The 25,916-nt window shown below is 41.3% G+C and overlaps 1 protein-coding gene across 1 annotated transcript; it reads left to right on the forward strand.

Annotated features, from left to right (window-relative positions):
- The first annotated feature begins 256 nt into the window (after positions 1-256).
- On the forward strand, positions 257-25,916 carry LOC140878394 (uncharacterized). The gene is made up of 6 exons (XM_073281995.1): positions 257-2,248; positions 23,179-23,340; positions 23,503-23,653; positions 23,793-23,905; positions 25,030-25,164; positions 25,908-25,916. Exons 1-6 carry the CDS (start codon positions 257-259, stop codon positions 25,914-25,916), a joined length of 2,562 nt encoding a protein of 853 aa, XP_073138096.1.

A 25,916-nucleotide genomic window follows, 5' to 3' on the forward strand; every position in this document is an offset into this window, starting at 1 on the left:
GGTGTTAATAATTATTTCTTTTGAGTTTTGCTGTTTATTTTTTTTTCTTTTTATGCCTCGTTCTTCTCGTATAGGTGAACTAGAATACATTCCAGAAATCGAGAAGACAGCTAGGAGGTTGAGAAAAGAAGCGCTGTTGCGAAGTAACCAAGCATCAATGTCATCTCTTGGTTTGAACGTTACATCAAATTCAAGTGAGTTTGAAAGAGAATCTGAACCCGAATTTGATACTGAAGAAAGTGAGTGCTAAGAAACGATGGTAGCTCCAGCACAGAGAACCCTCAGGGAGTTAGCTAATCCTAATGTTACTCAGCAGCCATTATGCATTCAATTTCCAAATGCAAATTTTGAATTAAAATCTGGTTTGATTCATTTGTTGCCAATTTTCCGTGGTCTTGTAGGTGAAGATCCACACAAGAATTTAAAGGAGTTTCATTTTGTTTGCACAACCATGAAACCCCAAGGAATTACAGAGGAACAAATTTCATTGCGAGTTTTTCCATTCTCTTTAACCGACAAAGCTAAGGATTGGCTCTACTATTTACCCTCTGGAACGATAACACCTTGGGATGGTATGAAGCAACAATTTCTGGAGAAGTTTTTCCCAGCTTCACGAGCATCAAATATTAGGAAGGACATATGTGGGATCAGACAGCTGCATGGGGAGACTTTATATGAATATTGGGAGAGATTCAAGCAATTGTGTGCCAGTTGTCCTCAACACCAAATTTTGGAACAACTATTAGTACAGTATTTTTATGAGGGCCTCTTGGTTTTTGATCGAAACATGATTGATGCTGCGAGCGGAGGTGCATTGGTGAACAAAACACCTCAAGAAGCGAAGGATCTTATTTCGAGCATGGCTGCCAATGCACAACAGTTCGGAACTAGGGAAGACAACGCTCCACGACAAGTTAATGAGGTAAGTGCTAGTCCTATTGATCAAAAGTTAGATTCATTGACTTATCTTTTGGAAAGGTTGGTTGCAGGACAAGTACAACAAGTCAAGGCTTGTGGTATATGCTTGGTTCATGGACATCCGATGGATATGTGTCCGACGCTACAAGAAGATCAAGTGCAGCAAGCTAATGCGCTTGGTGGATTTCCTGGACAACCACAACGCCGATATGATCCATATTCTAATGCGTACAATCCAGGATTGTTCAAAAATTTTAACTATGCCAATCCACAAATGAATGTGTCTATGCCTCAAGTGCCATTATATCCTCCTAGATCACAACCATCTTCCAATACAAGTGAGTATCTTGAAAATATTGTTAAGGATCTAGCCACTCATACTTTGCAATTTCAACAGGAAACAAGGACCAGCATTCAAAATTTGAATACTCAAGTGGGTCAGTTGGCAACTGCACTCAATAGGTTGGAAGCACAAAATTCAAGTGGTCTAAATTCTAAGACTGTGGTGAATACAATGGAGAATGTTAGTTCAATTACATTGAAAAATGGTAAAGAATTTGAGGATCAAGAAAATATGGTACCAACACCAGCCAATAAAAACAAAGACAATGAGATAAAAATGGAGAAAAAAGAAACTAATCAAGGTGATGCACTGAAAGGTAAGTTTTCACATCTCTTTGTGTATAAACCTGTTCCCCCATTCCCACTTGCATTGAATAGGAATTGTGAAAGCATTAAGGAGTTGAATGAAACTTTTCGTAGATGCGGGGTAAATATTCCTATATTAGATGATATTAAACCAGTACCTCATTGCGCTAAAATTTTAAAAGATTTGTGTAATACGAAAAGGAGACATAATTTGAAGGAGTGTCAAAGGGTAAAGGTAGGAGAAAATGTGTCTGCTGTTCTGCAAAAAAATGTTCCTATCAAATGCAGTGATCCAGGTATGTTTTCTATTCCTTGTACAGTTGGCGATACTAGACTTGAAAAAGCTATGTTGGATTTAGGTGCTTCTATCAATGTCATGCCTTATTCTGTTTATAATTATTTGAAACTTGGACCCCTGAATAAAACTGCAATTGTGATTCAGATGGCTGATAGGTCCAATATTTATCCTAGGGGTGTAATTGAGGATGTTCTTGTGAAAGTTGATAATTTGGTTTTTCCTGCTGATTTTTATGTGATTGACATGAAAAACAGTGATCTAAATAGTCCAATTTTGCTAGGAAGACCATTTCTAAAAACTTCAAGATATATCATATATGTTAATAATGGTACTCTTACTATGAAATTTGATGGTGAGATTGTTAAGTTTAATATTTATGATACTGTAACACCCGGTATTTTTAATTACATAAATCCGCCTGCATAATTAGGATAATTAATTATTTAAATTTATGATTTATGGGTTAAATAATTATGTGAAGTATTTATGCATGATTTAATTTATTTTTAAGCATTTAACCCATAATTAGTAATTTTTATGATTTTTAGTATTTTTAATTATTTGATCGCGTAGACGGGACCGTGGACGGACGAGATGACAACTTTCTACCCAAATTATTTTATGAGCCTTTTTGGAGCCTTAAAATATTATTTTGAGTTTTATTATCTCAAAATTTTAAGTATTTAATTTTATTTAATTTTAGGGGTCATTTTTATCCAAAATTAGTCAAAATATTGACTTTTTAGTATTTTTAAAATTCCCCTAAATTAATATTTCGAGATTTATTTTATGTTTCAGATTTTTTAAAGGTTTCTTTTAGAGTTTTATTTAAGTTATATTTTATATATATCTTATATCCTTAATTATATAATTAATTACCCTATTTTCTAATAAACTAAAACCTAAACCTATCCCTACCTCCCACGTTTTCTTCCACTCAGCCAACACCCACCTCCATCTCCTTCTTCTCCATCTAGCCGTCAGCCAGAGAAGTCATAGCCAAGAGTTTCGAAGCTCCAAAAGCCCGTATTTTCGTCCCGTCGTCCCGGAACCGTCCCACGCTCGTGTTTTCTCGTCATCTACGGTGAAAGGCATGATTTTCTTCCCTTTTTAAATCCTATATCAGTGTATGTATGTGTGTGGGTGTGTAGGACCGAGATTCATCATGTTTGGACAGCAAGTTTTCAAAATTTATTTCTCTATTGCACTCGGTTGGCATTTTGTTGATTCATGCTCACGTTTTCTTGTTCATGGCTGGGTGGGCTGCTGGTACATGGTTAGAGGGGTTCCTTGGGGTCCCTAGGGTCGAGTAGTAGGGTCGGACAAGGGCTGGAACGGGCTAGGTTCGGCCTGGACCGATCTGAACATGGCTGCCCATTTTTCTGCGCAGTTTATTGTTCTTGAGTAGAATGGTTCGGGCTCCTGTTCCTGGCTGCATGGGGGCTGGGGCCTGGTCAGGTTGGGTCCGCCCGGACGTGGGCTACGTCCGGGCGGCGGCGCTCCGGCCAGGGGCGGCCGGAGCCGGCCGGCAGCAGGCCAAGAAGGCCTGCTGCTCACGGCCGAGAAGCAATGGGAGAGGGGGGATCGGGTTGGGCTGGGTTAGGGGTCTGGGTCGGGTCTGAGTGGTCCGGGTCGGGTCGGTTAGGTAGTGGGTCGGGTTAGTGAGTTCGGGTCCGAGTTTGGTGGGCCGGGCTCGAGTATTTTTATTTTTAAAGTATTTTACGAATTTATGGGTTTTTGAGTCAAATAAATTGAAATAAAATTATTTGGACCCCCAAATAATTTTATTTGGACTTTTAAAATTTTAATTAAGTTAGTCCATTAATTTTAGGGACTTTTGGGCCCATAAAAGTTATTGGGCCAGTCTTCGAGTTTTTGGGCCCAATGGGCCAGTTTAGGTGTTTAATGGGCCTAATTAAATCTCAAAATTTATTTGGGCTCCATTTAATTACTTTGGGTTGAGTTTAATTATTTTGGGCTTAATTAAATTAATTAAGTGAGTCCATTAATTTTTATGGGCCTTGGGGGCCCATGGAAGTTATTGGGCCAATCTTCGGGTTTTTGGGCCCAATGGGCCAGTCTAAGTTGTTATTGGGCTTAGTGAATTTTAATGGGCTTTATTAATTTAATTGGGCTTAGAATAATTATTTGGGCTTAAAGTTTAAGATATTGGGCTTAAGTATGTTAATGGGCCAGATTTAAGTAAATGGGCTTGAGTGTTAGGGCCATCAGTCCAGAACCATCCATGAGAAAATTGCATGTGTCCTGATTATATATTTAATTATTTTTATGCATTTAAGTTATTTTAATATTTATATGTTAGTAAGAAAATTAAATTAAATATATATGAAGGACACACAATTTATTTAAGTACATGCATTCATGAAATAAATTTTTATGCTATGATTTAATTTTCTATGGTTGAGCAAATAAAATATTTTAGGTGGAAATTGAAGTAGTGTGGCCATTTATGTATGGGCAGTTTCTGCCATTTATGTATGGGCAGTTTTCTGCCATTTATGTATGGGTGGTTCGCCACCAGCCTCGTACGATGGTTTTTTAGACTGATCAGTCGCACTATGGGTCACACTTACGGATAGGACCATTCGATGTTCAGAAAATAAATGCTCAACAACTTATGTATGTATGATATTATGTATGTTATGTATGGTTATCTATGTAATTTATGTTATTAATTTTTAAACATGCTCATTCATGTATATGTATGTATTAGTATTAAATTGATTTAAATTATTTTAAACCCTTGTTAGTATGCATGTTGGGCCTCTAGGCTCACTACACTGATATGGTGCAGGTGAGTACATAGAGGAGCAGATTACTCCTACCGGTGGTGAGGACGTATGAGCGGCGCTGCAGTAGCCCCGTGACCGTGACAGCTTCTGAGTCAATGTCATGTGATACATTTTATTATTTCATTTGGGTTGAGGCGTTTGAAATATTTTATTAAATATTTTTAGTGCATGCACATTTTTATTTATTTTATTTATGCAGTATATTTTTAATTATAGGGTTGACTCAGTTGTTTATTTATTTTAAAGAATGCATTTTATTTAAGTATTTAAATTGTTTATTTATGAAATCATGAGTTTATTTTGGGTATTTTATTTGGTGCATATATGTATGGGCATATATGTACTTACTTTTATTTAGTAGTATAAAAAATTTTTTTTTTTCCGCATATTTATTTATTAGAGAATTAGGGTCGTTTCAGTTGGTATCAGAGCACGGTCCTTGGAGGGGTCACTACTGCTATGCGAGCTCAGAAATCCACGCTACCGGTCTGTAAGTTTTAATGTTTATAGTATGATTTAATTTCTAGAATTTAAAGTTAGCCTTAATTTTAAAACACTTAGTTATGCAAGGCGATTTACGTAAATAAATATGTGGTGGTGCAGAATGCCTCCCAGACAGGTGAATCGACGTGGGAGACCTCCACATCCGCCTCCACCTCCACCGCCACCTCAGCAGCACCCCATGACAGCACTGGAGCAGGCCAGTGCCATGATGATGGCGGGTATTACTGCCTTGCTGGAGCAGCAGGCGGCCCGTCCCAGACTGTCCCACGAGGAGGACGTCGCAGAGAGGTTCCAGAAGAAGGTGCCTAAGGAGTTCTTGGGGACCACCGATCCGTTGGTGGCGGAGGGATGGATTCGCTCTTTGGAGTCCATCTTCGACTATATGGGGATCACAGACGCCGACAGGGTGAGCTGTGCTACATACATGATGCGAGGCGACGCAGCCCTTTGGTGGGAGGGTGCAGTCAGAGGAGTCCATCTACCTACACTGACGTGGGTTGAGTTCAGGTGTATCTTCTACGCCAAATATTTCACTGAGGACGTGCGCAGCCGCATGATCCGTGAGTTCATGAGTCTCCGTCAGGGGGACAGATCTGTGGTGGAGTACGTGAGCCAGTTTGAGAGGGGCTGTCGTTTTGTGCCCATGATTGCTGAGAGCCCGCAGGAGAAGCTGCGACAGTTTGTTGAGGGCCTGAAGGCTGAGATCAGGCATGATGTGCGGATGGCAGACGTCTTTACTTATGAGTCTGCAGTCAGCAGGGCCTTGCGTTCCGAGGAGGGACGGAGGGAGATACAGAGAGAGCAGCAGGGTAAGAGGCAGTTTGTGCAGACAGGGTATCAGCGACCATCTTCGCAGCCACCTGCGAAGAAGCAGTCTACAGGGCCATCTAAGGGCCCGATTCAGCAGAGGCCTCAGGGGAAACCTGAAACGACCCTAACTCTATAATAAATAAATATGCGGAAATTTTTTTTTTTTTATACTACTAAATAAAATATTGTACATATATGCCCATACATATATGCACAGAATAAAATATTTAAAATAAATACATGACTAAATAAATAAACAATTAAATACTTAAGTAAAATGCATTCTTTAAAATAAATAAATATCAGAGTCAACCCTATAATTAAAAATATACTGCATAAATAAAATGAATAAAAAAGTGTGCATGCACTAAAAATATTTAATAAAATATTCAAAAACCTCAACCCTCGAAAATATTTAAAATGTATCATGAAACAACATGTATGGTGACTCAGAAGCTGTCACGGTCACGGGGCCACTGCTACATGTCTGCTCATACGTCCTCGCCTCCGGTGGGTACAATGTCATCCCCAACGTACTCACCTGCACCATACCAGTGTAGTGAGCCTAGAGGCCCAACATGCTAACATAGCAAGGGTTTAAAATAATTTAAATCAATTTAATACTAATACATACATATACATGAATGAGCATGCTTAAAAATTTCATAACATAACTTACTTAAATAAACATAAATAACATAATACATAACAATATTGAGCAATTCATTTTCTAACATAGCATGGTTGTATCCGTAGTGTAACCTTAAATCATACATTAAATACTGATCAGCGTGGAAACCTACGTACGTGGCCGGTGACGAATCACCTCTTAAATTGGCAGTAAACTGCCCTTCAATCATATGGGGACAAGTCCCCCTTAAATTGTCACACTACTTCAACTTCCAACATAAAATATTTTTATTGCTCAACTTAAACATTAAATCATGCATAAAATATTATTTCATGAATGCATGTACTTGAATAAAATGTGTGTCCTTCATATATATTTAATTTAATTTTCTTACCAACATATAAATATTAAAATAACTTAAATGCATAAAAATAATTAAATATATATTCAGGACACATGCAAATTTTCTCATGGATGGTACTGGACTGCTGGCCCTAATACTCAATCCCATTAACTTAAATCTGGCCCATTAACATTCTTAAGCCCAATATCTTAAACTTTAAGTCCAATTAATTATTCTAAGCCCAATTAAATTACTAAAGCCCATTAAAATACACTAAGCCCATTAACCACTTAAACTGGCCCAATGAGCCCAAAAACCCAAAGACTGGCCCACTAATTTTTATGGGCTCAAAAGCCTATAAAATTAATGGATTAACTTAATTAAAATTTTAAAAGTCCAAATAAAATTATTTGGGAGTCCAAATAATTTTATTTTAATTTAATTGACTCAAAACCCATTAATTCATAAAATATTTTAAAAATAAAAAGACTCGAGCCCGGCCCATCAAACCCGGACCCGGACCACCTGACCCGACCCTAGACCTACCCGACCCGACCCTGACTCCAAGACCCGACCCGACCCAGCACCCCAGCCCAGCCCAAAACCCGAACCCCCCCTAGCCTTCTGCCCGCTGCGCGAGCAGCAGCCCTTTAGGGGCTGCTGCCGCCTCGCTCCGGCCGCCCCTGGCCGGAGCGCCGCCGGCAGGACCTTCCCAGGGTCCTGCCGGTTCGAACCCAGCCTTGGCTCGGCTGGGTCATGGCCTAGCATGACCAGCCGAGCCCTCCTTCCACTAAACCCTAAACTGTGACCTCTTGGGATCGATTTGATGTAGCTCGGTCATAGCTCCATCCCAGCCTGAACCGACCGACTCCAACCGACCCTAAGGCTCCCTAGGACCCCTTTGGAACCCTAGCCAACAGCCGAACCAAGCATGGAGAGGAAAACGTGAGCATGCTTATGAAATCCAAGCACAATGCGCATACAACCATCGTTCAATAAATTTTCTGAAAAATAATTAAAGAATTTCGATGCCTAACTTAACCTACATAATACATACTGATATGATGTTAAAAATAAAGAGAAAATCATGCCTTTCACCGTAGAAGTTGATTAGAACGCACGTAGGACGTTTCCGGGACGACGGGGCGACGAAAACGAGCTTTGGACCTTCAAAAGTGTGGCTATGGTGTTCTTCCTTGGCTTTCTAGGTGAAGAAGATGACTATGGAGGTGGATTGGGGTGTCGGCTGAGGAGTGATGGAGGCGTGTGTGTGTGGGGTTTGGGGTAGATTAGGTTTTGATTTTTGTTGTGTTAATTAAAAAAATATAGGTTAATTAAATAAAGATAAAAGGTTTTAAATATCAAATATACAACTTAAACTCCTAATTAAAAATTTAAAATCTGATAACTAAAAATAAAATCTCGAAATTATAATTTAAGGGAATTTTAAAAGTGATTAAAAGTCATTATCTTGGCTAATTTTGGATAAAAAGGACTCCTAAAATTATATAAAATCAAATACTAAAAATTTTGAGATAATAAAACTCAAAATAATATTTTAAGGCTCTAAAAAGGTTCATAAAATAATTTGGGTGGAAAGTTGTCATCTCGTCCGTCCACGGTCCCGTCTACGCGATCAAATAATAAAAATACTAAAAATCATAAAAATCACTAATTATGGGTTAAATGCTTAAAAATAAATTAAATCATGCACAAATAATTTCACATAATTATTTAACCCATAAATCATAAATTTAAATAATTAAATATCCTAATTATGCAGGCGGATTTACGTAATTAAAAATACCGGGTGTTACAATTCTCCCCCCCCTTAAATTGAATTTCGTCCTCGAAATTAAAGTACTTACCCGAACAACTCCGGGTAGCGAGTCCTCATATCCTCCTCGGTCTCCCAAGTAGCTTCCTCCTCCGAGTGATTCAGCCACTGGACTCTGACCATCGGTATGACCCGCGTCCTAAGCCTCCGCTCCTCTCTAGCCAAGATCCGCACTGGTCTCTCCTCGTATACAAGATCCGGTGGCAACTGTAAGGGCTCGAAATCCAACACATGCGACGGATTGGAGACATATCTCCGAAGCATGGATACATGGAAAACGTTGTGCACTGCCGCTAGCCCTGGAGGTAGAGCTAAACGATAGGCCAACGTGCCAACTCGCTCCAAGATCTCGAATGGCCCTATATATCTCGGATTAAGCTTGCCTCTTCGTCCAAAACGCGCTACTCCCTTCATAGGTGACACCTTCAAGAATACGTGATCACCTACAGCGAACTCCAAATCTCGTCGTCTGGCATCTGCATAACTCTTCTGCCGACTCTGCGCAGTCCTCATCCTATCTCGAATCTGCGTCACAATGTCAGCTGTCTGCTGCACAATCTCAGGACCCAGCAAAATCCGCTCACCAACCTCATCCCAATGCACCGGAGATCTGCATCTCCTCCCATAAAGTGCTGCATAAGGAGCCATACCTATAGACGACTGAAAGCTGTTGTTATAGGTAAACTCCACTAATGGCAGTCTAGTCTCCCAAGATCCTCGAAAATCGATGACACAAGCTCTCAGAAGATCCTCGAGAACCTGGATCACTCTCTCGGACTGACCATCTGTCTGGGGATGAAATGCTGTACTGAACAAAAGTCTAGTCCCCAAAGCTGTGTGCAGACTCTTCCAAAACGCTGAGGTGAACCTCGGATCTCTGTCTGACACAATAGACACTGGTATACCATGCAGTCTAACAATCTCTCTGACGTAAAGCTCTGCATACTGTGTCAAAGTGTAAGTAGTCCTTACCGACAAGAAATGAGCTGACTTGGTGAGTCTATCCACAATCACCCAAATCGATGTACATCCTCTGGTACTCCTCGGTAAGCCAACTACAAAGTCCATCGTAATATTCTCCCACTTCCATTCCGGAATAGGGAGAGGTCTAAGAAGTCCTGCTGGACGCTGATGCTCTGCTTTGACTTGCTGACAAGTCAAGCACTCTGACACCACTCTCCCGATGTCACTCTTCATCCCTGGCCACCAATACAATAGCTGCAAATCTTTATACATCTTCGTACTTCCGGGGTGAATGGAGTACGGAGATGCATGAGCCTCTGTCAAAATCTCAGCTCGCAACTGATCGACGTTCGGTACCCACATCCTACCACGGTACTGAACGATGCCATCCTCCACTGTATACAAGAGATTACCTCTAGCCTCATCTCTCTGTCTCCATCGCTGTAGCTCCTCATCAGTGGACTGTCCCTCTCTAATCCGATCTCGCAGAACTGGTTGCACCGTCAACACTGACAAGCTCGGTGCATGGCCACTCGGATAGCACTCCAAGCCAAATCTCTGAATCTCGGTCTGTAGTGGTAACTGCACAGTCAAACATGATACCACTGATGACTTCCGACTCAAAGCATCGGCCACTACATTAGCCTTACCCGGATGGTAGCTAATGTCACAATCATAGTCCTTCACCAATTCCAACCATCTGCGCTGTCTCATGTTCAACTCCTTCTGTGTGAAGAAGTACTTGAGACTCTTGTGGTCTGTAAAAATCTTGCACTTCTCGCCATACAGATAGTGCCTCCAGATTTTCAAAGCGAAAACCACTGCTGCTAACTCCAAGTCATGCGTCGGGTAATTCTGCTCGTGAATCTTTAGCTGCCTCGACGCATACGCAATAACCTTACCACACTGCATAAGCACTGCGCCTAAACCCAGTTTAGACGCGTCGGTGTACACCACTAACTCCTCGTGTGGTACTGTCATCGCTAACACTGGTGCAGTAGTGAGTGCTTCCTTCAACTGATCGAAGCTCCTCTGACAGTCTGAACTCCAGATAAACTTCGCATTCTTCTTGGTCAAGGAAGTCAAGGGTACTGCAATAGAGGAAAAACCCTTGATGAACTTCCTATAATACCCTGCCAAACCCAAGAAACTGCGAATCTCTGAAGCATTCTTCGGAATACCCCAATTCTGCACTGCCTCAACCTTAGACTGATCAACTGCAATCCCATCTCTCGAAATAATGTGGCCAAGAAATGCCACCTGCTCAAGCCAAAACTCGCACTTGCTGAACTTGGCATACAACCGATGCTCCCTCAAAGTCTGCAAGGCCGTCTGAAGATGCTGTCTATGCTCCTCGATGCTCCTAGAATAGATCAAAATATCATCAATAAAGACTATGATGAACTGATCTAAATACGGCTGAAAGACTCGGTTCATGAGATCCATGAAAACCGCTGGAGCATTGGTCAACCCAAATGGCATCACTAAGAACTCGTAATGCCCATATCGTGTCCTGAAAGCAGTCTTGGACACATCTGCATCTCTAACACGCAACTGATGATAACCAGATCGCAGATCGATCTTGGAGAACATTGATGCTCCCTGCAACTGGTCAAACAAATCCTCTATCCTCGGCAATGGATACTTGTTCTTCACTGTGACCCTGTTAAGCTCTCGGTAATCAATGCACAGTCTCATACTGCCATCCTTCTTCTTCACAAACAACACCGGAGCTCCCCAAGGAGAAAAACTAGGTCGAACAAAGCCTTTCTCTAACAACTCCTGAATCTGCTCCTTCAACTCTTTCATCTCGGTAGGAGCAAGCCTGTACGGTGCCTTAGAGATAGGCACGGTGTCTGGCACTAAATCGATACTGAACTCCACCTCTCTCACTGGTGGAATTCCAGCAACATCCTCCGGAAAGACATCCGGAAAGTCATGAACCACCTCTATCTCTGATAATGTTCTGCTAGATGGCTCTGTAGTCGTGACAATACTCGCTAGAAACCCCTGGCAACCCCGTCTCAACAACTTCCTCGCCTGAATAAGAGATATCACCTGAGGAAAATCCCTGCTCTGAGATGCATGAAAAGTGAACGGGTCGCCTACTGCAGGTCTCACTGACACTGATCTCCGACGAAAATCAATCGAAGCTCTATTGACTGTCAACCAGTCCATACCCAAAATGAGGTCAAAACCACTCAAAGGCAAAACTACTACATCTGCTCGAATGGAATGTCCCTGCAGCTCTAACTCCAGTCCTCGAATAACCTTCGAGGTAGAAATAATCTGTCCTGACGGCATAGTAACATCATACCCACTGTCGCTACTCTCAGGTGTGATGCCTACCCGCCTAATAAACTCCAGGGAGATAAACGAATGCGTAGCCCCTGAATCTAGCAACGCAAACGTGGAGTTGTCTCCAACTAGAATTCTCCCTGCACGCAGAAAATTCCCAACAGTTTCATACCACTACTTAATCTTCCCCAACGAGTCACTACAAATTCCTAACTCTAATCATAAGTAGAACATGCTTCCTATTCTAACATGCAGTTTAAATAACCCAAATAACAAGAATTCCAAATTAAAGACTAAATTTTCAACCAAAGGAAAATTATTAAAACACTAGGGATAGGATGTACCGGTGATCAAGGAGGTGTCTGGATCTACCTCCTCAGCTTGCATCACGAACACCCTACCAGCGGTGTTCTTCTTCCTGGGGCAGTTAGCTATCTGATGCCCCGGCTCTCTACAGTGGAAGCAAACTCCTGCTCCCAATAGGCAAGGTCCCGAATGCATCTTCTGGCACTTCGGGCAAGTAGGATGAGCTGTGGCATTAGGGGCCCCGCCCCTCGGCTGCTGCGGCCTCTGCTGCTGTGGCCTCTGCTGCTGATTCGGGCCCTTAACCGGCCCTGTATACTGCTTCTTCGCAGGAGGCTGCGAAGATGGACGCTGGTATGCAGCCTGAAACTGCCTCTTCCCCTGCTGCTCCCTCTGGATCTCTCTCCGACCCTCCTCGGAACGCAAGGCTCTACTCACTGCAGACTCGTATGTAAGGACATCTGCCATACGCACATCATGCCTGATCTCAGCCTTCAGGCCCTCCACAAACTGTCGCATCTTCTCCTGCGGACTGTCCGCAATCATGGGCACAAAGTGACAGCCCCTCTCAAACTGGCTCACATACTCCACAACAGACCTGTCTCCCTGACGGAGACTCATGAACTCACGGATCATGCGGCTGCGCACATCCTCAGTAAAGTACTTGGCGTAGAAGATACGCCTAAACTCCGTCCACGTCAGTGTGGGCAAGTGAACTCCCCTAGCTGCACCCTCCCACCATAGGGCTGCATCCCCTCTCATCATGTATGTCGCACAGTTCACCCTGTCGGTGTCTGTGATCCCCATGTAATCAAAGATGGACTCAAGAGAGCGAATCCATCCCTCAGCCACCAAAGGATCGGTGGTCCCAATAAACTCCTTAGGCCCCTTCTTCTGGAACCTCTCAGCCACGTCCTCCTCATGGGATAGTCTGGGACGTGCAGCCTGCTGCTCCAACAGAGCAGTAATCCCCGCCATCATCGTAGCACTGGCCGGCTCCAATGCTGTCATAGGGTTCTGCGGAGGTGGCGGTGGAGGTGGAGGTGGAGGTCCCCCACGTCTATTCACTGGTCTGGGAGGCATTCTGCACCACCACATATTTATTTACGTAAATCGCCATGCATAACTAAGTGTTTAAAATTAATGCTAACTTAAATTCTAGAAATTAAATCATGCTATAAACATTTAAAACTTACAGACCGGTAGCGTGGATTTCTGAGCTCGCGAAGCAGTAGTGACCCCTCCAAGGACCGTGCTCTGATACCAACTGAAACGACCCTAACTCTATAATAAATAAATATGCGGAAATTTTTTTTTTTTTTATACTACTAAATAAAATATTGTACATATATGCCCATACATATATGCACAGAATAAAATATTTAAAATAAATACATGACTAAATAAATAAACAATTAAATACTTAAGTAAAATGCATTCTTTAAAATAAATAAATATCAGAGTCAACCCTATAATTAAAAATATACTGCATAAATAAAATGAATAAAAAAGTGTGCATGCACTAAAAATATTTAATAAAATATTCAAAAACCTCAACCCTCGAAAATATTTAAAATGTATCATGAAACAACATGTATGGTGACTCAGAAGCTGTCACGGTCACGGGGCCACTGCTACATGTCTGCTCATACGTCCTCGCCTCCGGTGGGTACAATGTCATCCCCAACGTACTCACCTGCACCATACCAGTGTAGTGAGCCTAGAGGCCCAACATGCTAACATAGCAAGGGTTTAAAATAATTTAAATCAATTTAATACTAATACATACATATACATGAATGAGCATGCTTAAAAATTTCATAACATAACTTACTTAAATAAACATAAATAACATAATACATAACAATATTGAGCAATTCATTTTCTAACATAGCATGGTTGTATCCGTAGTGTAACCTTAAATCATACATTAAATACTGATCAGCGTGGAAACCTACGTACGTGGCCGGTGACGAATCACCTCTTAAATTGGCAGTAAACTGCCCTTCAATCATATGGGGACAAGTCCCCCTTAAATTGTCACACTACTTCAACTTCCAACATAAAATATTTTTATTGCTCAACTTAAACATTAAATCATGCATAAAATATTATTTCATGAATGCATGTACTTGAATAAAATGTGTGTCCTTCATATTTAATTTAATTTTCTTACCAACATATAAATATTAAAATAACTTAAATGCATAAAAATAATTAAATATATATTCAGGACACATGCAAATTTTCTCATGGATGGTACTGGACTGCTGGCCCTAATACTCAATCCCATTAACTTAAATCTGGCCCATTAACATTCTTAAGCCCAATATCTTAAACTTTAAGTCCAATTAATTATTCTAAGCCCAATTAAATTACTAAAGCCCATTAAAATACACTAAGCCCATTAACCACTTAAACTGGCTCAATGAGCCCAAAAACCCAAAGACTGGCCCACTAATTTTTATGGGCTCAAAAGCCTATAAAATTAATGGATTAACTTAATTAAAATTTTAAAAGTCCAAATAAAATTATTTGGGAGTCCAAATAATTTTATTTTAATTTAATTGACTCAAAACCCATTAATTCATAAAATATTTTAAAAATAAAAAGACTCGAGCCCGGCCCATCAAACCCGGACCCGGACCACCTGACCCGACCCTAGACCTACCCGACCCGACCCTGACTCCAAGACCCGACCCAGCACCCCAGCCCAGCCCAAAACCCGAACCCCCCTAGCCTTCTGCCCGCTGCGCGAGCAGCAGCCCTTTAGGGGCTGCTGCCGCCTCGCTCCGGCCGCCCCTGGCCGGAGCGCCGCCGGCAGGACCTTCCCAGGGTCCTGCCGGTTCGAACCCAGCCTTGGCTCGGCTGGGTCATGGCCTAGCATGACCAGCCGAGCCCTCCTTCCACTAAACCCTAAACTGTGACCTCTTGGGATCGATTTGATGTAGCTCGGTCATAGCTCCATCCCAGCCTGAACCGACCGACTCCAACCGACCCTAAGGCTCCCTAGGACCCCTTTGGAACCCTAGCCAACAGCCGAACCAAGCATGGAGAGGAAAACGTGAGCATGCTTATGAAATCCAAGCACAATGCGCATACAACCATCGTTCAATAAATTTTCTGAAAAATAATTGAAGAATTTCGATGCCTAACTTAACCTACATAATACATACTGATATGATGTTAAAAATAAAGAGAAAATCATGCCTTTCACCGTAGAAGTTGATTAGAACGCACGTAGGACGTTTCCGGGACGACGGGGCGACGAAAACGAGCTTTGGACCTTCAAAAGTGTGGCTATGGTGTTCTTCCTTGGCTTTCTAGGTGAAGAAGATGACTATGGAGGTGGATTGGGGTGTCGGCTGAGGAGTGATGGAGGCGTGTGTGTGTGTGGGGTTTGGGGTAGATTAGGTTTTGATTTTTGTTGTGTTAATTAAAAAAAATATAGGTTAATTAAATAAAGATAAAAGGTTTTAAATATCAAATATACAACTTAAACTCCTAATTAAAAATTTAAAATCTGATAACTAAAAATAAAATCTCGAAATTATAATTTAAGGGAATTTTAAAAGTGATTAAAAGTCATTATCTTGGCTAATTTTGGATAAAAAGGACTCCTAAAATTATATAAAATCAAATACTAAAAATTTTGAGATAATAAAACTCAAAATAATATTTTAAGGCTCTAAAAAGGTTCATAAAATAATTTGGGTGGAAAGTTGTCATCTCGTCCGTCCACGGTCCCGTCTACGCGATCAAATAATAAAAATACTAAAAATCATAAAAATCACTAATTATGGGTTAAATGCTTAAAAATAAATTAAATCATGCACAAATAATTTCACATAATTATTTAACCCATAAATCATAAATTTAAATAATTAAATATCCTAATTATGCAGGCGGATTTACGTAATTAAAAATACCGGGTGTTACAAAACCACAGCAGCAGACTAGGGGCGGGGCCCCTACTCCAGGGAGATATCCAGTGTGTCCGAAGTGCCAGAAGATGCATTCCGGGCAGTGTCTTTTGGGAGCAGGAGTCTGCTATCGCTGCAAGGAGCCAGGGCATCAGATTGCCAACTGCCCGCAGAGGCAGAATGTCAGTGGGCGAGTATATGTGATGCAGGCTGAGGAGGCAGACCCAGATACCTCCTTGATCACCGGTATACCTAACCCCTAGAACTTTTTCAATTCTTTGCTTTTGTTTAATTGCAATCATATCTGAATGCCTGTTACATGAGTTTAATTATCAGCATGCTAGAATAAGAATTTTGTTTCTTTGTGATTAGAATTAAGGTATTGTAGTGTTTTAACCTTGGGAGCATAGTGGTATGAATTGTTGGGAATCTTCTGCGTGCAGGGAGAATTCTAGTTGGAGGCAACTCCACGTTTGCGTTGCTAGATTCAGGAGCCACGCATTCGTTTATCTCCCGAGATTTTATCAGACGGATAGGCATTTCACCAGAGGTCGTAGACAGTGGTTACGATGTTACCATGCCATCCGGACAGGTTATCACTACCACTAGTGTTATCAGGGATCTGGAATTGGAGTTGCAGGGACACTCAATTCGAGCGGATCTAGTGGTTCTTCCATTGACCGGGTTTGACATGATTTTGGGTATGGACTGGCTATCAGATAATGGAGCTTCGATTGATTTCCGACGTAGGACAGTGTCAGTGAAGCCAACAGGAGGTGAGATGTTTACTTTCTTTGCATCTCAGTCTAGCAGTATTCCTCAGATGATATCATTTGTTCGTGCGAGGAAACTGTTGCGCAATGGATGTCAGGGTTTTCTTGCTAGTGTGGTCACTACCTCAGATGTTTCTAGCAGATCTTTATCAGACATAGAGGTGGTACGTGACTATCCCGATGTTTTTCCTGACGATGTTGCAGGAGTTCCACCAGTGAGAGAGGTGGAGTTCAGTATTGAGTTGTTGCCGGATACTGTGCCTATCTCTAAGGCACCGTATCGACTTGCTCCTACAGAGATGAGAGAGTTGAAGGAGCAGATTCAGGAGTTGTTGGAGAAGGGCCTTGTTCGCCCTAGCTTTTCTCCATGGGGAGCTCCAGTGTTGTTTGTGAAAAAGAAGGACGGCAGCATGAGATTGTGCATTGACTACCGAGAGCTCAACAGAGTCACAGTGAAGAATAAGTATCCGTTACCGAGGATAGAGGATTTATTCGATCAGTTGCAGGGAGCTTCGGTATTCTCCAAGATCGATCTGCGATCTGGTTACCATCAGCTGAGGGTCAGAGGTTCAGACGTGTCTAAGACTGCCTTTAGGACACGATATGGACACTATGAGTTCTTGGTGATGCCCTTTGGGTTAACCAACGCTCCAGCAGTGTTTATGGATCTCATGCATCGTGTCTTCAAGCCATATCTAGATCAGTTTGTCATTGTATTCATTGATGACATATTGATCTATTCGAGGAGCATTGAGGAGCACACACAGCATTTGCATACAGCCTTGCAGACTTTGACGGAGCATCGACTGTTTGCAAAGTTCAGTAAGTGTGAGTTTTGGTTGGAGCAGGTGGCGTTTCTAGGCCACATCATTTCTAGGGATGGGATTGCAGTGGATCAGTCCAAGGTGCAGGCAGTGAGGGATTGGGGGATTCCAAAGAATGCTTCGGAGATTCGTAGTTTCTTGGGTTTAGCAGGATACTATAGGAAGTTCATCAAGAGTTTTTCCTCTATTGCAGTACCCTTGACTTCCTTGACCAAGAAGAACGCGAAGTATAGTTGGAGTCCAGATTGTCAGAGGAGCTTTGATCAGCTGAAGGATGCACTTACTTCAGCACCTGTGTTAGCTATGACAGTGCCACATGAGGAGTTAGTGGTGTACACCGACGCGTCCAAGCTTGGTTTGGGCGCAGTACTTATGCAGAGTGGCAGAGTTATCGCATATGCGTCGCGACAGTTGAAGATTCATGAGCAGAACTATCCGACGCATGATTTGGAGCTTGCAGCAGTAGTTTTTGCGTTGAAAATATGGAGGCACTATCTTTACGGCGAGAAGTGCAAGATTTTCACCGACCACAAGAGCCTCAAGTACTTCTTCACCCAGAAGGAGTTGAACATGAGGCAGCGCAGATGGCTTGAGCTTGTTAAGGACTATGACTGTGACATTAGCTACCATCCGGGTAAGGCTAATGTGGTGGCAGATGCTTTGAGTCGGAAGTCGTCAGTGGTATCATGTTTGACTGTACAGTTACCACTACAGACCGAGATTCAGAGATTTGGTTTGGAGTGCTATCCGAGCGGCCATGCACCGAGCTTGTCAGTGTTGACGGTGCAGCCAGTTCTACGAGATCGGATTAGAGAGGGACAGTCTACAGATGAGGAGTTACAGCGATGGAGACAGAGAGATGAGGCTAGAGGTAATCTCTTGTATACAGTGGAGGATGGCATCGTTCAGTACCGTGGGAGGATGTGGGTACCGAACGTTGATCAGTTGAGAGCCGAGATTCTAGCAGAGGCTCATGCATCTCCGTACTCCATTCAACCCGGAAGTACGAAGATGTACCGAGACTTACAGTTATCGTATTGGTGGCCCGGGATGAAGAGTGACATCGGGAGAGTGGTGTCAGAGTGCTTGACTTGTCAGCAAGTCAAAGCAAAGCATCAGCGTCCAGCAGGACTTCTTAGACCTCTCCCTATTCCGGAATGGAAATGGGAGAATATTACGATGGACTTTGTGGTTGGCTTACCGAGGAGTGCCAGAGGGTGTACAGCGATTTGGGTGATTGTGGATAGACTCACCAAGTCAGCTCATTTCTTGCCGGTAAGGACTACTTACACCTTGACACAGTATGCAGAGCTTTACATCAGAGAGATTGTTAGACTGCATGGCATACCAGTGTCTATTGTGTCAGACAGAGATCCGAGATTCACATCAGCGTTTTGGAAGAGTCTGCACACAGCTTTGGGGACTAGACTTTTGTTCAGTACAACATTTCATCCCCAGACAGACGGTCAGTCCGAGAGAGTGATCCAGGTTCTCGAGGATCTTCTGAGAGCTTGTGTTATCGATTTTCGAGGATCTTGGGAGACTAGACTGCCATTAGTGGAGTTTACCTATAACAACAGTTTTCAGTCGTCTATAGGTATGGCTCCATATGCAGCACTTTATGGGAGGAGATGTAGATCTCCGGTGCATTGGGATGAGGTTGGAGAGAGGATTTTGTTGGGTCCAGAGATTGTGCAGCAGACAGCTGACATTGTGACGCAGATTCGAGACAGGATGAGGACTGCGCAGAGTCGGCAGAAGAGTTATGCAGATGCCAGACGTCGCGATTTGGAGTTCGCGGTAGGTGATCACGTATTCTTGAAGGTGTCACCTATGAAGGGAGTCGCGCGTTTTGGGCGGAGAGGCAAGCTTAATCCGAGATACATAGGGCCATTCGAGATCTTGGAGCGAGTTGGCACGTTGGCCTATCGTTTAGCTCTACCTCCAGGGCTAGCGGCAGTGCACAACGTATTCCATGTATCCATGCTTCGGAGATATGTCTCCAACCCGTCGCATGTGTTGGATTTTGAGCCCTTACAGTTACCACCAGATCTTGTTTACGAGGAGAGGCCAGTGCGGATTTTGGCTAGAGAGGAGCGGAGGCTTAGGACGCGGGTCATCCCGATGGTCAGAGTCCAGTGGCTGAATCACTCGGAGGAGGAAGCTACTTGGGAGACCGAGGAGGATATGAGGACTCGCTACCTGGAGTTGTTCGGGTAAGTACTTTAATTTCGAGGACGAAATTCAATTTAAGGGGGGGGGGGGGGGGGGGGCGAATTTTAACACCCGGTATTTTTAATTACATAAATCCGCCTGCATAATTAGGATAATTAATTATTTAAATTTATGATTTATGGGATAAATAATTATGTGAAGTATTTATGCATGATTTAATTTATTTTTAAGCATTTAACCCATAATTAGTAATTTTTATGATTTTTAGTATTTTTAATTATTTGATCGCGTAGACGGGACCGTGGACGGACGAGATGACAACTTTCTACCCAAATTATTTTATGAGCCTTTTTGGAGCCTTAAAATATTATTTTGAGTTTTATTATCTCAAAATTTTAAGTATTTAATTTTATTTAATTTTAGGGGTCATTTTTATCCAAAATTAGTCAAAATATTGACTTTTTAGTATTTTTAAAATTCCCCTAAATTAATATTTCGAGATTTATTTTATGTTTCAGATTTTTTAAAGGTTTCTTTTAGAGTTTTATTTAAGTTATATTTTATATATATCTTATATCCTTAATTATATAATTAATTACCCTATTTTCTAATAAACTAAAACCTAAACCTATCCCTACCTCCCACGTTTTCTTCCACTCAGCCGACACCCACCTCCATCTCCTTCTTCTCCATCTAGCCGTCAGCTAGAGAAGCCATAGCCAAGAGTTTCGAAGCTCCAAAAGCCCGTATTTTCGTCCCGTCGTCCCGGAACCGTCCCACGCTCGTGTTTTCTCGTCATCTACGGTGAAAGGCATGATTTTCTTCCCTTTTTAAATCCTATATCAGTGTATGTATGTGTGTGGGTGTGTAGGACCGAGATTCATCATGTTTGGACAGCAAGTTTTCAAAATTTATTTCTCTATTGCACTCGGTTGGCATTTTGATGATTCATGCTCACGTTTTCTTGTTCATGGCTGGGTGGGCTGCTGGTACATGGTTAGAGGGGTTCCTTGGGGTCCCTAGGGTCGAGTAGTAGGGTCGGACAAGGGCTGGAACGGGCTAGGTTCGGCCTGGACCGATCTGAACATGGCTGCCCATTTTTCTGCGCAGTTTATTGTTCTTGAGTAGAATGGTTCGGGCTCCTGTTCCTGGCTGCATGGGGGCTGGGGCCTGGTCAGGTTGGGTCCGCCCGGACGTGGGCTACGTCCGGGCGGCGGCGCTCCGGCCAGGGGCGGCCGGAGCCGGCCGGCAGCAGGCCAAGAAGGCCTGCTGCTCACGGCCGAGAAGCAATGGGAGAGGGGGGATCGGGTTGGGCTGGGTTAGGGGTCTGGGTCGAGTCTGAGTGGTCCGGGTCGGGTCGGTTAGGTAGTGGGTCGGGTTAGTGAGTTCGGGTCCGAGTTTGGTGGGCCGGGCTTGAGTATTTTTATTTTTAAAGTATTTTACGAATTTATGGGTTTTTGAGTCAAATAAATTGAAATAAAATTATTTGGACCCCCAAATAATTTTATTTGGACTTTTAAAATTTTAATTAAGTTAGTCCATTAATTTTAGGGACTTTTGGGCCCATAAAAGTTATTGGGCCAGTCTTCGAGTTTTTGGGCCCAATGGGCCAGTTTAGGTGTTTAATGGGCCTAATTAAATCTCAAAATTTATTTGGGCTCCATTTAATTACTTTGGGTTGAGTTTAATTATTTTGGGCTTAATTAAATTAATTAAGTGAGTCCATTAATTTTTATGGGCCTTGGGGGCCCATGGAAGTTATTGGGCCAATCTTTGGGTTTTTGGGCCCAATGGGCCAGTCTAAGTTGTTATTGGGCTTAGTGAATTTTAATGGGCTTTATTAATTTAATTGGGCTTAGAATAATTATTTGGGCTTAAAGTTTAAGATATTGGGCTTAAGTATGTTAATGGGCCAGATTTAAGTAAATGGGCTTGAGTGTTAGGGCCATCAGTCCAGAACCATCCATGAGAAAATTGCATGTGTCCTGATTATATATTTAATTATTTTTATGCATTTAAGTTATTTTAATATTTATATGTTAGTAAGAAAATTAAATTAAATATATATGAAGGACACACAATTTATTTAAGTACATGCATTCATGAAATAAATTTTTATGCTATGATTTAATTTTCTATGGTTGAGCAAATAAAATATTTTAGGTGGAAATTGAAGTAGTGTGGCCATTTATGTATGGGCAGTTTCTGCCATTTATGTATGGGCAGTTTTCTGCCATTTATGTATGGGTGGTTCGCCACCAGCCTCGTACGATGGTTTCTTAGACTGATCAGTCGCACTATGGGTCACACTTACGGATAGGACCATTCGATGTTCAGAAAATAAATGCTCAACAACTTATGTATGTATGATATTATGTATGTTATGTATGGTTATCTATGTAATTTATGTTATTAATTTTTAAACATGCTCATTCATGTATATGTATGTATTAGTATTAAATTGATTTAAATTATTTTAAACCCTTGTTAGTATGCATGTTGGGCCTCTAGGCTCACTACACTGATATGGTGCAGGTGAGTACATAGAGGAGCAGATTACTCCTACCGGTGGTGAGGACGTATGAGCGGCGCTGCAGTAGCCCCGTGACCGTGACAGCTTCTGAGTCAATGTCATGTGATACATTTTATTATTTCATTTGGGTTGAGGCGTTTGAAATATTTTATTAAATATTTTTGATTGCATGCACATTTTTATTTATTTTATTTATGCAGAATATTTTTAATTATAGGGTTGACTCAGTTGTTTATTTATTTTAAAGAATGCATTTTATTTAAGTATTTAAATTGTTTATTTATGAAATCATGAGTTTATTTTGGGTATTTTATTTGGTGCATATATGTATGGGCATATATGTACTTACTTTTATTTAGTAGTATAAAAAAAATTTTTTTTTCCGCATATTTATTTATTAGAGAATTAGGGTCGTTTCAGATACCATGAAATATCCTAGCTGTGGAAATACTATTAATGCTCTTGATATCACTGATCACTTGTTACAAGAAAATACAACATTTTTGGATGAGAATAATTTAGAGAAGATTGTTGCAAGACCAGCTAAAAATTCTAATACTTTATTTTTTCTCTATGATTTGCAGGCATCTAAAATTGAGCGAAAACTTCCTCCAGATCGACCTAAGCAAATACCCATGGAAAACGGAGGAAGTTATCAAGAAATGGAGATTTCCAAGAAATTCAAGCATAATAAGCATAAACTGAAATTTGCTATGAAAATTCCCAAATGGGTGAAGGTGGACAAAGTAAAAATTTATGAACCACCATGAGCAACAAGACAACATGGAGTCGAGCCAACGACAATAAAAAGAGGCGCTTTTGGGAGGCAACCCCACGTTTTTTTAATTTTTTTTATTTGTTATTGCGTTTGGTTAGTTTTTATTTTTTTCGAAAAAAAAAAAATTCAGAAAATATTTTTCTACAAGGCGTACACCACCATCCTCTCCGACGCGACTCATCAACACTACACACCAGTCACCACCACGCTGCTCGTCCCTCATCACCGCATCAGCCGCCTACTTCTCTATTTCACCGGCACAAACACCACCATCGTCGTCGGTGCATCAATCCACTGCCATTTTTTTTTCGTTCGTTCCTCACACCGAACGATCACCGGCGTCGTCGCTTACCACCTTCATCTTCTTCACCGTCACCTGATGCTTTTTCACCTCGCCGGCATTTTACTTCTCTAGAACAGCAAGCACGACGCTCTGCTTCTTCTCCAGTCCAGCGTCGCAAACACCAGGCGCCGCCGCTGTCCTTCACGCTGTCACCTGCCAGCCGCCTACTTCTGCCGCCAGTGACATATCGGTGATATCTCTACAATTTTGTTTGCTCGCTAATTGATTGTTTATGTGTTGTTGTGATATTGATTTTAATTGGTTTTAATTGTTGCGAGATAATTTATTCATAAAAATATTCACTACAACAAATATATTAATTAACAACACCAAAAAGACAACGGTTTTATATCTAAGCTGTTGTCTTTAACTTTTTAACAACGCTTTTTACAAAAACCGTTGTTGTTGGCCATATTTTTTTTAAAAACGACAATGGTTTTCTCAAAATCGTTGTCTTATATATGTCAAAGACAACGGTTTTAATTAACCGTTGTCTATGAGCGGGTTTTTTTATGGCCTACGACAACGGTTTTAATTAACCGTTGTCTATGTGCGTGTTTTTGGAGGTATAAGACAACATAATTTGTAATCCGTTGTCGTTGTTATTTATTTATTTTTTTGAAAGGATTTTTTATTTATTTTTATTTTTTTAAAAAAATATATACAATACATAATAGCCTATACTACACGCTTTGAGGCTAAAGTGAAGAAACGAGAGAAACCCAATCCCTAGCCGAACCCGTCGCCCCCTTCAATCCCTAGTCGAACCCGTTCACCTCCGGCGCCGATTGATCGCCGTAAAATGGTCATCCGACCTCGTTGCTGCTAGCCCAAGCCTTAGCAACGCCAATCGTGACTTCAATCGCTAGTTTACAGCTTGGAATGGAACTGCACTGTCGCGACTATCACTGTGTAAGTTTTGTTGATTTCTTGTCTTGATTCGTTCTCTTGCTTCGTGGTATTTTAGTAGATGTTGAGGTCTAGATTTATTGTTTGGGTTTTCGGTGAATGTCAAGAAAAGGTGTAAAAATCGGAGACTCTGTTTTTTGTTCTTTTTTTTTTTTGGGTTCCTTCTTGAGCTCATCGTTTTCTTCGAATTTCTGCTTTGATTTCCCTTTTATTTACCTCAATTTTTCAAGCCCTAGAGAGATTTCCACACCACCCGCCAACCGCAATAGTATGATTTATATTTTTGTCTTTTTATTTTTCTCGAAGGATCAACAAATCATGAAGTACGCGATACGACAGAGTTCTTCAAGCTTAACGTTATTTGTGCTACAGATTTAATGATTTTTGTTTTATAATACATTGTAGAAGTTGAGTGTGCTTCTTTCGACATTGAGCTCAGGATCTGTAAAGATTGGACGATTGGTGGCTAGAGTTGCACTGCAGAGTGATGACATTGAGCTTTTCACCATTAATGATCCATTTATTACCACCGATTACATGGTATTGTCTTTTTTTTTTTGGAAAAATTTCAATATCTCAGTTTATTGTGGCTTTTTAATGGCGACTGAGTCTGTAAAATGGTTGGATCTGTGGTATACGTGGATATGGCATTTATGTGATTCATTGATTTATATGACAACTAGATCTAGGATATCTGTTTAAAGAGTTGGTATGCTCGATTGAAATGGTTATTTGGCGATACATTTAATTTCATGTTATCCCTTTCTGTAAAATTTGGTTCAAAAAATAATCCTTTAGCTTGTGACTTGAGATGTTCGATGGAGTTATAAATGTTGTCATTCTTTTTGTTTAATTTACTATCATAGCACAACAATATGAAACCATTTCACTGTGTGCAAAAGAATTCTAAATTCCAAGTTTCTGATAACTAACATAAAGAAATGAAATTTTCGAATCTAAATATTTGAATTGCAGCGTTGAAGAAGCTTGCTCTTTTAAATAAGGAATTGTGTTGTTTCGAACTGGGCATATTGGCAATCTGAGAAAGTTCTTTCTCGGGATCGCCTTCATCTTACATTTCAGGAATTTCGGAGAATCTGGAGCTGAATCATGCGTTATTCTTCTTAATTGTGATTCTAGGGTATCCATCTTTTTTGTCTCCAGCTTTTCGTTTTTTTCTTGATCTTACTTCTGCTTTCTCGAATCTTTTGTTTGTGGTTCAATGGCTAAGTGACGTTTTTTCAGTTGAATAATGATGATATCAGTTGAGTTATTGCCTGCAGATTTGGTGA

This window comes from Henckelia pumila, chromosome 2 (assembly GCF_033568475.1).
Source record: "Henckelia pumila isolate YLH828 chromosome 2, ASM3356847v2, whole genome shotgun sequence".
NCBI lineage: Eukaryota > Viridiplantae > Streptophyta > Magnoliopsida > Lamiales > Gesneriaceae > Henckelia > Henckelia pumila.